Source organism: Lathamus discolor, chromosome 3, assembly GCF_037157495.1.
Source record: "Lathamus discolor isolate bLatDis1 chromosome 3, bLatDis1.hap1, whole genome shotgun sequence".
NCBI lineage: Eukaryota > Metazoa > Chordata > Aves > Psittaciformes > Psittacidae > Lathamus > Lathamus discolor.
Window position 1 is genome coordinate 49,171,304 of NC_088886.1, and position 13,017 is coordinate 49,184,320.

A 13,017-nucleotide genomic window follows, 5' to 3' on the forward strand; every position below is an offset into this window, starting at 1 on the left:
AGGGCTACCTATGGCCTCAACAACCCGGCAAGGAAAAGGGGGCTGGAATTGCTCGCACGGCCATCCATAGCCTAAGCAGGCAAGCAAGAGAAAGCGGGACAAGCTCGCAAGCAGGGGACCCTATCTCCTCAACATCCCAGCAAGATAACGGGGCGTGGAATTGCTCGTGGGGGCCCCCAAAGGCGCAGCATCCCGCATACCAAAACGGGCTGACATTGCTCGCAGGTTCCCCTACCAGCTGGCAAAAGCCTACAGCACCCGGGATTCCCAGGCGGTCTCCCATCCAAGTACTAACCGAGCCCGACCCTGCTTAGCTTCCGAGATCAGACGAGATCGGGCGTTTTCAGGGTGGTGTGGCCGTAGGCAGCCGCTCCTCCGACACCACTGCACTCGGGCCCTCCGCACACGCTCCCGAACCGTAATCAGCCCAAGCCCCTAAAGCCACCGGCACCCTTGTGCTGCTCAACCGCACCAGAAACCCCACGCACGGGGCCCTGCCCACGACATCACGAACCCTCACCCCCCCACCCACCCGCACAACCAACGCCATGCGCCGTTCCCCCTTTACCAACAGCAGGAACGGGGACCCCCACGGACCTGCCCCTCCGCAGCACCACACCGAGAAAAAGGGCTCCGGAATTGCCTGCAGGGCTACCTATGGCCTCAACAACCCGGCAAGGAAAAGGGGGCTGGAATTGCTCGCACGGCCATCCATGGCCTAAGCAGGCAAGCAAGAGAAAGCGGGACAAGCTCGCAAGCAGGGGACCCTATCTCCTCAACATCCCAGCAAGATAACGGGGCGTGGAATTGCTCGTAGGGGCCCCCAAAGGCGCAGCATCCCGCATACCAAAACGGGCTGACATTGCTCGCAGGTTCCCCTACCAGCTGGCAAAAGCCTACAGCACCCGGGATTCCCAGGCGGTCTCCCATCCAAGTACTAACCGAGCCCGACCCTGCTTAGTTTCCGAGATCAGACGAGATCGGGCGTTTTCAGGGTGGTGTGGCCGTAGGCAGCCGCTCCTCCGACACCGCTGCACTCGGGCCCTCCGCACACGCTCCCGAACCGTACTCAGCCCAAGCCCCTAAAGCCACCGGCACCCTTGTGCTGCTCAACCGCACCAGAAACCCCACGCACGGGGCCCTGCCCACGACATCACGAACCCTCACCCCCCCACCCACCCCCACAACCAACGCCATGCGCCGTTCCCCCTTTACCAACAGCAGGAACGGGGACCCCCACGGACCTGCCCCTCCGCAGCACCACACCGAGAAAAAGGGGTCTGGAACTGCCCACAGGCGATCCTAATGAAGCACTACCCTACAAAGGAAAAGGGGTCTGGCATTGCTTACATGGTCCCCTTAATAGCTGGCAAAAGCCTATTTCACCTGGGATTATTAGAAGTGTAGTTTAATATATATTAATGTACTTATACATATATATTTTATATATTTCTATTTTAATATAGTTAATATATTAATGTATTATTGTATTATTAAATGTATATAAAATACTATATATATATATATAATTATTCAGTATATGAAACTGCTTTTGACGTGTGTTGTAATCAGCCTTTTGGAGGGTTGGGTGGGTTCACACCCTCCGTCTGCATTTTGTTAAGGTTGATGGAAAAGCTGCTTAGTCCTTTAGTAGTATTTTGGCTTTTTCCCTATAAAGTGTCTTCACCCTTACTTCATTCCTGACAGTCCTTTTCCGTTCCTCTATCTGCAGAGGGAGGATTCCGTCCTAGGCAGTTTATCCCAGTGCACTTTTGTAACACAGGATTCCATGGACACTTTGGTTTTTTATCAGAAAACATTTGTACTTGGGTAAACTGTACTGTACCTGAGGTAACTGTTGCAGTTAGTGACAAAACTTCACAGATCCCTAACTGCTGGGTTCACCAGTGCTTTGGAACTGGGAGGCCAGACAGCACTAGCAGAAAAGCTCTTCCTTTCCTAAGCAGGTAATTCACATGGAGGGCTGTTTCCCTGTTTCTCTGAGATGCATACATGCTTGGGGCATGGAAAGCACTTCTCTCGGAAACAAGAAAATTTTCTGGCAAGAATTTACATTAAGAAAAGGAGCAGTCATCCCCTTTGCTCTTTGTAGGATAGTTCTTTATTATAACAAGTATTTTAGTAATACTCAAATGAACAATTTAGCCATTTATGGTAAACAGACTTAACATTTCTTTAATCTTGATTTTACACCATTAAGGCCAGGAAATGTGTAGTGTTTGAAACTGAAACATAATAATAGAATCATTCCTGATTTCAAGGACAGTATTAAGAAAAGTTAATGGAAAAGTTCTCGGAATCTGCTACACTCTCAACCACCTCTTTAATCCAGGGGATGTAGTTGGACACTCTGGTATACACGCCGTATTTCCCTTTCTCAGCGCACCCCTCTCCCCAGCTTACAATCCCCAAGAGAAACCAGGTGTTGTGGTGAGACACTGTGAAAGGGCCACCACTGTCCCCTTTGCAGGCATCTGCCACTTCAGTGTGGTGCCCTGCACAGAACATGTTATCAGTAACGAGCCTGTCCATTGACCTCTGGCAGGTCTCCATGTTTACAATGGGCAGCCGGACCTTCATGAGGAAGCGCAGAGTCGAACCTCTGTTGTGAGTGGCACCCCAGCCACTTACCATCCCTATTCTTCCTTCTTGGGACAGCAGGGTGGCAAGGCTGGGGCTCGGAAGGCAGATAGGAATTGCATACTCATTGAAAACAACGGCGCTGCTCAGGTACAACAAGGCGATGTCACTGTTGTAGTTATTGGAATCATAATGTGGATGTGTCCAGCTCCGTTCCACATTAATCTTCTGTTCTTTAAACTCTCTTTGATACTTGTCAAAGTCTCCTGTAGTCACAAGTTAAAATATTAAGCAGACTGTAAACAGCCTCTATGGTATGGCCATGAGGGGACAGGAACGGGAGTGAATTACTGCTTTGACCTCTTGTACCAAGACAGGACGGATCAAACCAGATCATGCTCTAGGACAGTAAGTTTTTAGGCTGCTCATGTGATTGGACAGATAGAGCTTCCCAGTTTGCCCTTTGAGGGCAAAACAAAGTTATGGACTGGAGAAATAGAAACACACAGAGAAGGTGGCTTCTGGAATAGATATTTTGCCATAAATAACTGTCACTGTTTTTCAGTAAGCTCTGTATTTTGAACAGTGTGTCTAAGCTGCAAGGGGTTCCAATCCCTGCCACTGAAACCAGTGCTGTGGTATGCTACAAAAAAGGGGGGCTTTCTGCTGGAGCAGTTAAAGGCACTGAGAAGCAGGCAGCAGAGCAGGAAACTAATCTTAAGGCTGACTAAAAACCAATTCTGACTGGAGAGCAGGCCATCAACTACAGGAATCCCTCTTCCTTCTAATGTCCACCCTGAGCCGTGCTCAGTTTCCTGGCATGATGAGTTTGCCAAAATGGGTGACAGAAGAAGGTAAACCTGTGCCTTATGGTCCCAGGATTGTCATGAGAGAAAAAGGGAGCAACTGGAGCCCCTTCACCCTTAGAGGTCACCAATAAAAGGAAGTGGTCTGTAAATCTGGGTTGGGTGGGATGTGATGCCTGTTTCTTAACCACATCTTACCCAATTCACGTACAATGCAAAGTGCATCTTATGTTAAGAGATTACCCCGTGTTTCTACAATAGACAAATTGTACTCACCTATGGTGACGTGGTGTGGCCTGACGAGATCAAGGCAGTGAGCAGCCGTGACCACCCATCGGCTGCTGATTAAACTCCCTCCACAGAAACCAATGTCTTTGCCATTCCGGATTAAAACCTGTAGGAGGAAGAACACGTCACCAGGGCTCTGTTGTGTATGCGTGCACACCATCAGTCTCGTGCAGCTTGGGTGCAAGCTCTGTATCTCGAAAACAACACTTCTGGCAATATCTACAGTGCAGCAAATACAGTGATGCTGCTAAAACAGTCATAAAATAAAATGGTTGCCCATCTGTGACAATGGAGCAGAATGTTATGATGAACCAGGCTTGCCAAATCCAGCAGGATTAGAGCTATGCTGACTGGCATTCCTTTAAGGAAACAAGTGTGATTTATCATGTTCTCTGGGGGTGCGGGAGAAGGGTAACACAAGGTGTATTTCACTGGTACTCTGGTTAAAAGAGAGCAGCATTTGTGTACATGAACAAGGTATAGAAAACAGTTTTTCACATTCCCAGCTGCCAAATGAAAGTGCCAGTAAGTGCAGACTGAGAAACTCTGTTGGTTTTCTTTTGCTGATAATAAAATCTGGCATTACCTACACAGTAGAAAATGGAGAAGTAAAAACATGCTGCTCACTCTTAGATGTTTGTCTTGTGTATTCAGAATTACAAGCTCTAGTAATGCCTCCACCTCTCTTCAATTAAACTCCTCCCTGAACCTGTTAACTTCATGGGTTAAACTGCAGGGAAAGCTTAAATTTTGGTACTCTGCAGTTTCTGTGAAGTTAACAATGAAAATAGTGGGAAAAGGCACAACACGAGTTCCTGAAGTGATGTCACGTTCTACCTCACAAGCCATTTTGACTTAAACTTTTAACAATTTCCCAGTAGTGACCTATCAGCTTGCAGGATTGCGCAGGGGCCACATGGTCCACACAGGTTCAGCCTCCTGTTTCCCCCTGTAAAATATCTCCTGATGGGTGCAACAGGAAAGTCGTTTTGTGTGACAGCACCAAAACACTGGCAGTAACCACAGCTGGCTTAGATCATTCTGTTAACAAGCCCCTAAATAGCAGTGCACTGATGAAATAGAGACAGTATAAATAAGTGAAAAATCAGTAACAAAAGAGACACAAAAAGCTCCAAACCAAGATAAAAAAAAAAAAAAACCCCAAAAGCAAAACACACACACACACAAACACCAACAAAACCAAACCAAACCAAACCAAACAAAAAAGAACCAAAACCCCCAAAAGCCCAAACACACACACACACACAAACCAAAAATTACCAAAAGACCCCCAACCAACCAACCAAAAAAACCCCAAACTACCCCTGAACAAAAAACCAGTGGAAATAAAAGAAACACTTTTATTATATGAAGGCGGGATTCCCATCTTCATATCTGAGCACTCTCAGTTTTACCTCCCTTACTGTTATCAAGTTTGAGAAGCTGAGCAGTCTAATGGAGAATCTTACCTGGTCATAGGAAAATGATTGTGAAAACTAGCAGCTGCCATTGCAAAGGGAGTGGAATGACAGCTTTTTACTGAGAACACTGAGAAACAAAGAACCTGAATAACAGAGCAGGAGAAGACTCAGCTGACAGAATTAAAGGGAAAGCTGAGATCACAAAAGCAGCTGTATCTAGGATGGGATAGCAGGAGAAATGATGAAAAAAGACAACTAAGGTGTGTTATCATCAAAAAGACCTGCAGAAGTTTGAGAAATACATGTGGCTAGATGGCTCTCGCCCTGAAAAACCACTGTACAATATCCCGATGAACTCTGCTCCTGCTGCAAACAGTGATGACAAAGTAAGAAAGTATTCAAAGTATACAATCTGTCTGGTATTTATGGCCAGACAGGACATATTACCTGCCAGGGGCAGTGTCCACGATGACACAGAGTTCCTCCTGTTATCCTGGAGCCGTTGTGCTGTAAATTAGAGCTGAAGTTTATCTGGACAAACTGAGGTGTGTCTGAAACATGTCCCCAGTCACTGCTCCGATGAAGCCCGGTCTGCGCTGTTGGGATGGCATTTTCCACCACTTCCTGCCTGGCAGCAGGCTCTGTGGTCTCCTCCTGCCACACAGGGCCCTGGGTGGCCTCATGCCACAGAGCCAGGCTTCCTCCGGGCTCGCCAGGCCTGGTGGTGCCTGCCACTGCCTCACTGTGTGCAGAGAAACCAGCCCCCAGTGGCTTCTGTGTCACAGAGTCCACCAGGGTTTTGTTCCCTGCCACCTCCGCTTGTCCTGTGTCACCCTCCGTGTGCATGCTCTGCCCAAAGCCATTCTTTAAGGTCTCATTTTCCCCAGCAGCACTTTGTTTCAACTCCATTTGCGTAACTGTGCCCCCTGTGCTCTCATTCCTCTCGGCTTCATCATCCCTGTGCTCATGTAGTCCCCTTGGTAGCCTTTCCAGCCTCAGCCACTCTTCCTCCAGAGCAAGCCTGGCTTTAATCAGGCCGCATGGAAATGGTGCTGGAGGGAATACAGACAGAAATAAAGATGTGAGTTTAGGTTGTGTGGTGTCCTGTCAAACTCCCAACACAAAAGCAGGACTTCTGTCCAAGAACAGGATTCAATACTCCTGTAAGAGCCCAGGAATAACTCTGACCCAAACCATTCTATGGTTCCAGGATTCTAACTTGGAGCAAACCATGCTACCTGCTTGCACGCATCTCTTCCCATCCTCGTGCAGGGTGTAATCCTTTGCACAGGAACACACCACATGAAAGGCACTGCTGCTGTCCCTGCAGTACTGCCAGCACCCGCCGTTCTTGTACCAGCACTCAAACTTCTCTGCCATGGAAACACACAGGCACAGGTTATTGCTACGCAGGGACCCGAGTAGCTTCTAGCACCACTGTTACAGGAAAGAAAGCAAGAAATAAAACCTTCTGAAACCTCACAGGGGAATGGGGGCAACTACCTCACAGCTCCAGAAAACCTCGCTGATTTGTAGCAAACCAAACACATAGCCTTATGTCTGTTGCTTGCCTGTTTCTACCATTTCTCCTTTGCCAGTTTTGACCTGAGGCCTTTCTGCCTGTAGAGCAGGGGTAAGAAGATACCTGGAAGAGCAAGTGCTTCTAAATGCATCCATTTTTCATCCATCTGCACATCTTATCTTGTCTATCATGACAAATGTAAAGTACTGGGCATTTTGGTAGGGGCCAAGTCTGTGAGGAACTGACTGAGATCTTTCTACATTGTTGCATTAAACAAACATGTTTCGTTGTTTCACAGTAAAAAGGAAAGTTTGAGAAAAGTGCTTGGGGGGAAAAAATTACTTATGATTCATAGTTTCCATGTGAGTCTGGGTTTTGCTCTATTTCGTGCCTCAGTCATTTGCAAATCCGATACACTAGTTCGAAAGACCAAAACTCTGATGAGAGGGAGGCAGCTTTTCCAATTAATTTTTCATTATTGGCATATTACAACATAAATACAATTTCAAATTTGTCTGCCTTACACTGAGCTTTGGCTTGATGCATTTACTCAAGGAAATTATACAGAGAAGACAGCCTCACCAGGAGCCACCTCCAGTGGAGGTGGCTGTGGCAGGAGTCACTAGACGTGTTACCACTCTGAGGTGATGACAAGAGCTAATTCCCTGTCCTTTCTTGGGAGCAGATGGGAGATGGCCACCTGCCTTCCTCAGGGCTTGCACCAATGAGTGAAGAGCCCAGGACTGCCACAGCTGTATGACAGGAGGTGGTGCTACCCTCTTTTTGTGCACAGCAGAGGCAGAAGTAGCTACAGCCGCTGTCTTAGGGTGGTGGTTCCCCAATTTGTCAAGTAAGAAAACACCGTTCTAATGTAAGAATCTTTAATAACCGATCAGCTTTGGATCAGGCAGATAAAAGTCACCACTGACAACCCTGGTGACACCACTCACCACCTTCGTGAGAAGCCTATGCAAAGGTTCAACTCAAGTATCCAATGAGCAAATGCCAGCCTTAATTCTCCACAGTGAATGTCAGCGTGCCCTGTACTCACCTTTTTCGCAGTTGTCTCCTCCAAATCTTGGGGGGCAGATGCAGTAGTAACTGTAGTGTCTTATTTTGCAGACTCCACCATTGTTACAGGGATTTGTATTACATGGATTTAAACCTAAGAAGAAACAAGGCACAGTGCAATTAAGAGAAGCCTGGTTTTAAACTGCCACATAATTCTTTGTACCCAGAATTTGTTTAAATTTCTTTTTTAACCTACCTCTGTAACTGAACCAAAACTCCATCTGCAACAAACCACAAATGAAGAAAGCAGTCAGTAAGTGGTCATACTGGTTACTGATGATATAATTTAGGAAATGATAATGTGGGGCTTTAGGGTGCATGTAAATTAGCATTTTGATTAGAACCATAAAATACATTCTCAGAGCAGATCTGATCATCACCATGCAGCTCGCTTTCGTTTGTGTCAGGGACCAGCCACAGAGTGCATAAACCGGGTTGAATTGGAATGAGAATTAAGTTGAAAGCTTAGATCCATGAACGCTCCAGCCAGTGAAAGGTCTGTGGTACCAGCCTACGAGTTTCAGCTCCCACCTCGCCCTCAAAACATGGTGCTGCAAGGCCATCAGCACCAGCCATTGTTAGCTTTCCTCTGTTTTGACTAAAATAAAGTTCCTCACCGTCTTCTCCTGCGAGTGGAAGATCTCCCTGGCCTCCTCAAAGGAACACTTCTCCTCGTTGCACTCTCTCTCCAAGTTCCCTGGACAAATCTCTTCTAGAAAATAATTCGCACGTTTATGGATTTTGAGCACCTCGTGTGCTTTGTCCTTCCTCATGAACACTACAAAACAAAACAGAACAGTTGATACTCGAAGACAGCAAACTGGCACCATTACAGTTACAGTCACGCACTCTCAGCTGAGTAAATAACAGAAAGAAGGGGAGTGGGAATCTACATAAATAGCCCAAAACTAAATAAGATAAGCTTGTGTTCCAACAAAAGACACTAATAGTTTAAGCTTTCTTTTAGTGGATCAAATGACCTGCAGTTAAGTGCATAAATCATGTTTTACTCCACAAGACTCTTGAGTATTGCAGTGAGGCTGGTTGTATTTTTCTGCCTAACAGTCCTGATCCACAACAATTGTTAATTGCCTGTGTGTGCATGCAGAAATAAAGCTGAAGGGAGAGGTTTGGTTTGTATTTGGTGTCAGCTTTGTTAGATACTCAGTAATATCTGTGCTTTCCAGGTAGCTACAGGCCACAATGGAACAGACACCGCTCCTTCATTAAAAGAGATATATAAACTGTCATGTTTGTAATCACATTTAGTTATTCACAACTTCACTTCACTAAGCTATCAGCCCTCCTCCTGCAATGTCTTTGCAGCTATTACTGCCAATAAATTAAGAGATGAGTGGCCAGAAGAGGGAATACGGCAGTAAGGCCCTCCCCACATACCCCTGCTGCTCCATATGGCACCTCTAGCTGAAGCACAGTGCTCCAAGGATTTTTCAGTCAGGATGCTCGGAAGGGAAGTGAAGGCTCACTCAGCCCCTGTGCATGTACTGATACCATGTGCCATCACCACTTAGAGAAGATGGAGGTTTTGCTTTTTTGTTAAATCTCCAGAAGTGTGGCCCTATATCCAAACCCATCCACCTGATAGATTGAAAAACTGCTGTTAAGAGTTTAAAGAATTTTAAGAAAGCTCACTTTGCAATCGTGACAAAGCCTACTGAAACTGAGACAGCACTTAACAGGGCTCTCTTTCCGTAGTAATTGTTTAGTGCCCTAGGAAAGTCAAAACCTGACAAAGAACCCTAGTTTTGGAGATGGACCATCAAGACAGACATTTCCTTGCAGCTGCATGGTTGGTATCTACAGCAATGACTGAAATTCTAGAATATTAAATTGCTTCATTTCTAGGCAATTAGAAACAGCCCACAAAAACTCTCAGCTGAGAAAAACTTCAAGCATATCCTGCTGTCTGGTAATGAGGAAATTGCCCTTCACCTCACCTTGAGTTATGGGGTCATCTTTAAATGATTTGCCTATTGTAAGCAGGTATCCCACATAAAGGATACACCTGTGTAAAACCTTCTGGTTTGCAGATACCACTTCTGTTCTTCCTCCTCTGCAAGGACAGCCATAATGATTCCTGAGATCTTGCACACTCTCACATTTGTTCTAAAGCTCTCTGAAGCCATTTCCTAACCTTGTGTAGTTGTAGTAAAATCAACATGAGGTCCAGGAACACACATTAAAAATGCCTAATTTTAGCTTCCCAAACTGGAAAGCTTTGCCATACAAAAATAGTTCAGATGAGTGGTTCAGTGTCACAAGGATAATACTTTGCAACAGCGAAGTTCTCAGTGGTCTAAGTAGGAAGTTAAGAAAGGCCGATTTCTCTTGGATATATATATACAAATATTCCTTTGTTTGCGTGCATTTTTGGAAGCGGCTTCTGCAACGCACAGGACTTTGTGTTCAGAAAAGGGATGTAGTTTCAGTTTAAATGCAAGATTGTCACAATGAGACAATAAAGTTGAAAAGGTAATTCAGAAGTACCTACCTGAATATGCATATGTATAGCTGCTGTTGATGGAACACATCAGGAGGAGAAACACCACAAGTGAGGAACTGCTTTCCATTTTAGTGCGCATTCAGAATACTCTTGACTTCCTGCTGACTTCCTTTAGAGGGAAAAGAATAACGAAATTGGTGTATTTTGGAATAAATTAATATAATATAAATTAATATAAATTAATACAACATATACAACAAATAAATATAATTGGTATCACAAAAACAAGGATAAATTAACCTGCAAAAAAAATACAGAAGTAGAAGCAAGAGGGCAGGAGAAAGGATAAAGAAAGCAAATTCTACCCAGTTCATTTTTGATCTGATGCCCATTGTTTCTTCAAGCCATGCCGATGCTGCACACAACAATAGGAATCCCAACAGTTTGCAAGGCAATGTGCAGAGATTGACCTAGACCAGGATGTGGTGTAGGGCCTGATCCGAAGCTCACAGAAGGAATAAAACCCCTGTGGTGAACATGGGAGGTGTGGATCAGGCCCAAACTGAGCATAAGCCAGTTCCAGTGACAGCCTTGTTTAAACTGCAAAGGATCCCAGGCTGAGGGCTGAGCTGCACACTGCAGCCAGCAGCTTTTCATGGCCTTGTCAAATCAGTCCGTGTACGCACACCCCAGTGAGGAAACCATCACCACATACCTGGCAGTAAAAGTTACAAGACAGAAGTCTCTGTTTCCACGCATTACCTTCCCAGGCTAAACAATTTACGAGGATTTGACAGAGCATTCCTCTTTGCTACACGGATCATTTGCCAAACCCACAGGATCCAGAATGCGTTCACTGTACACAGAACCATGCAATTATACTCACTTTTTTGCTTTATTTTTTTTTTAGGGAAAGACAGCACAAAGATTTGGATGTACACCAGGAACAGCCAGGAGGTCAAAGGGTTGATAATTAACCAGTCACAAATATTGACAGAGAAGAGACAACCTTCTAGGTTCTATGAAACACATTTGAAATCCAAAATCAGAAGAAAATTGGGTGTTTCCACACACATACATATGTGCACTAAAAAAAAATTAAATTTAAAAGTCCTTAAAAGCATACTCTAACAATGAAAGCCACATCTTTGCAACAGATTTCTTTAGGAAAATCTAGATTTTTTTAAGAGATTTCTGATGCTCCATTATCTTTAAGGTAATACCAACTGATCTGGAAAATATACAAACTGCTCTGTAAGCATCTGTTAAAATATGCAGAGCTGTAAGTGTAGAAGAATTCATAGCAGTCACCTGCAAGAAGGCAAATATTGCCCTGCAATAGTCACAGCTATTCATGGACATTACAATTTCTGCCTTTAATTAGAGCCATATTTTACTGGCTCTGAACACAATAACATTTTTCCTTGCAATTCAGTGACTAGCAATGCCAGCCTTCTCAGAAGCACATGTTCCTGGTGCAGGCTCTGGCTGGAAGGCTGCTGTTCAAAGAATTATTCTTTAAGGTCCATTTATCCTTCAATCCAGTCCCAAATAAAAAAGGGCAGGGGAAAAAAAAAAGAGAGACAAGAGACTGCTGACTGTGCTCTTCGGTCTCAGCTTACCTCCAACATGAAGCCTTTAGCCTGACTGCTACTTTAACACATGAATCAACTTCAGCACTTGTTTATTAAACATGTAAGCAGCTTGTAAGTCAACAAGACTAAGTCCACAAATTCAAGAGGAATCAAACCTCTTTGCTGGCATCATATTAAATTTCTTACAAAGCCTAACACAATGTTACTGTACCTGAAGTTTGTTTCATTTAGCACCCTCATCACTGTAGCAGACTGAAGTTCTTCACTGATACAAAGATGAGTCCAAATCCTGATTGAGATGCTGGAAATATACATCACTACAGCAGTTAGCTTCACCTTTTTGTTTCTACAAGATTATATGTACTATATTATATTTAGCAAGCTTAAGTGCTAAGATTAAAAGAAAGTATAAATTGTGATTTAAACTTCATTTTGACTACCACTACAAACTTACTGGTGCTGTGTGTTTATTTTAGTTACTGATATACACACAGACATACAGGCCCAGGCGCAAACACAGACACACATATCAGTAAGTATTAGCAATGTTAAAATAGCCTGCAGCTGACTGCATTCGCTAGAATAGGAATGAACACAAGCATTTGCTTAGCTTGCTACTTAGAAAAGATTTACAGGCCTTAAGTTAAATAGAGCATGCAAAAGCTTGAAGTTAAACCTCTTTTTTTGTAAGAACACAGAATTCCCCTTGACTTCTAAGGAAGTCTTATGGGGGGTAAAATCAGGCCCTGAGTATGCAAACAATAGAACAGAAAAAATGGCGACATTCTAGTGACCTGCTGAATCAGCTTAATCTGTGAGCAATGGAGCAAGACATGAATGAGTGGAGGCAATGATGGTGTTATTAGAATTCCATCATGTTCAAAGAAAAACTATACAACTATACAGCAAACCAAATCAGGTATTGTGACCATGTTGCAGTAAAGCTGGAATGACAGAACTGTATCACTACAATGATTGTTAAAACACTTTTTTCTGACCCTTCCCATCCCTCACCCCAACCAATTCAGTCATTTTATACACAAAGATGGAGTTGCCTGATCATGGACCATCTTATTTTCTGCAACGCTGTAAAGCATCTCAGTATAACAGGGTATTATTTCTTGTCTGTAAGGCCTAGTGTAGGACAATGCTACAAATAAACCCTATAACCTGGAAACTAACCAATATAAACTAAGCAAAAAAAATGAAAAAAAAAAAAAGGCATAACACAGGTACCAAGGAAAACAGT

General features: G+C 44.3%; 1 protein-coding gene and 2 non-coding genes across 6 annotated transcripts; all 3 read right to left on the bottom strand.

The window, feature by feature from the left end:
* Positions 1-246: 246 nt before the first annotated feature.
* Positions 247-365, bottom strand: LOC136012451 (5S ribosomal RNA). Its single transcript, XR_010611751.1, has one exon. It is a non-coding gene; the product is annotated as a 5S ribosomal RNA (ribosomal RNA).
* A 528-nt stretch (positions 366-893) lies between these two features.
* Positions 894-1,012, bottom strand: LOC136012465 (5S ribosomal RNA). The gene has a single exon (XR_010611766.1). It is a non-coding gene; the product is annotated as a 5S ribosomal RNA (ribosomal RNA).
* A 1,157-nt stretch (positions 1,013-2,169) lies between these two features.
* LOC136012162 (coagulation factor IX-like) lies at positions 2,170-12,950 on the bottom strand. Of its 4 annotated transcripts, none has more exons than XM_065675066.1 (9): positions 11,980-12,950; positions 10,222-10,342; positions 8,327-8,487; positions 7,906-7,930; positions 7,690-7,803; positions 6,355-6,489; positions 5,564-6,168; positions 3,684-3,801; positions 2,170-2,867 (listed from the first exon to the last, which is right to left on the bottom strand). In XM_065675066.1, the coding sequence occupies exons 2-9, from the start codon at positions 10,310-10,312 to the stop codon at positions 2,290-2,292; spliced, it is 1,827 nt and encodes a 608-aa protein (XP_065531138.1). In that variant the 5' UTR covers positions 10,313-10,342; positions 11,980-12,950; the 3' UTR covers positions 2,170-2,289. The 4 variants fall into 4 exon arrangements, with proteins under 4 accessions (XP_065531138.1, XP_065531137.1, XP_065531140.1 ...); XM_065675065.1 differs by having other exon boundaries at positions 11,060-12,950; XM_065675068.1 differs by lacking the exon at positions 11,980-12,950 and adding an exon at positions 10,889-11,044.
* Positions 12,951-13,017: the final 67 nt, after the last annotated feature.

Bases quoted from the DNA above. Each gene is read 5' to 3' on its own strand.
- LOC136012162 (XM_065675066.1), bottom strand. From the start codon at position 10,312: ATGCGCACTAAAATGGAAAGCAGTTCCTCACTTGTGGTGTTTCTCCTC. The intron at 7,931-8,326 runs GTGAGGAACTTT...GGTTTGTTGCAG, and splicing joins TCCACTCGCAGGAGAAGACG to ATGGAGTTTTGGTTCAGTTA. The intron at 6,169-6,354 runs GTAGCATGGTTT...TATTCCCTCCAG, and splicing joins GAAGAGATGCGTGCAAGCAG to CACCATTTCCATGCGGCCTG.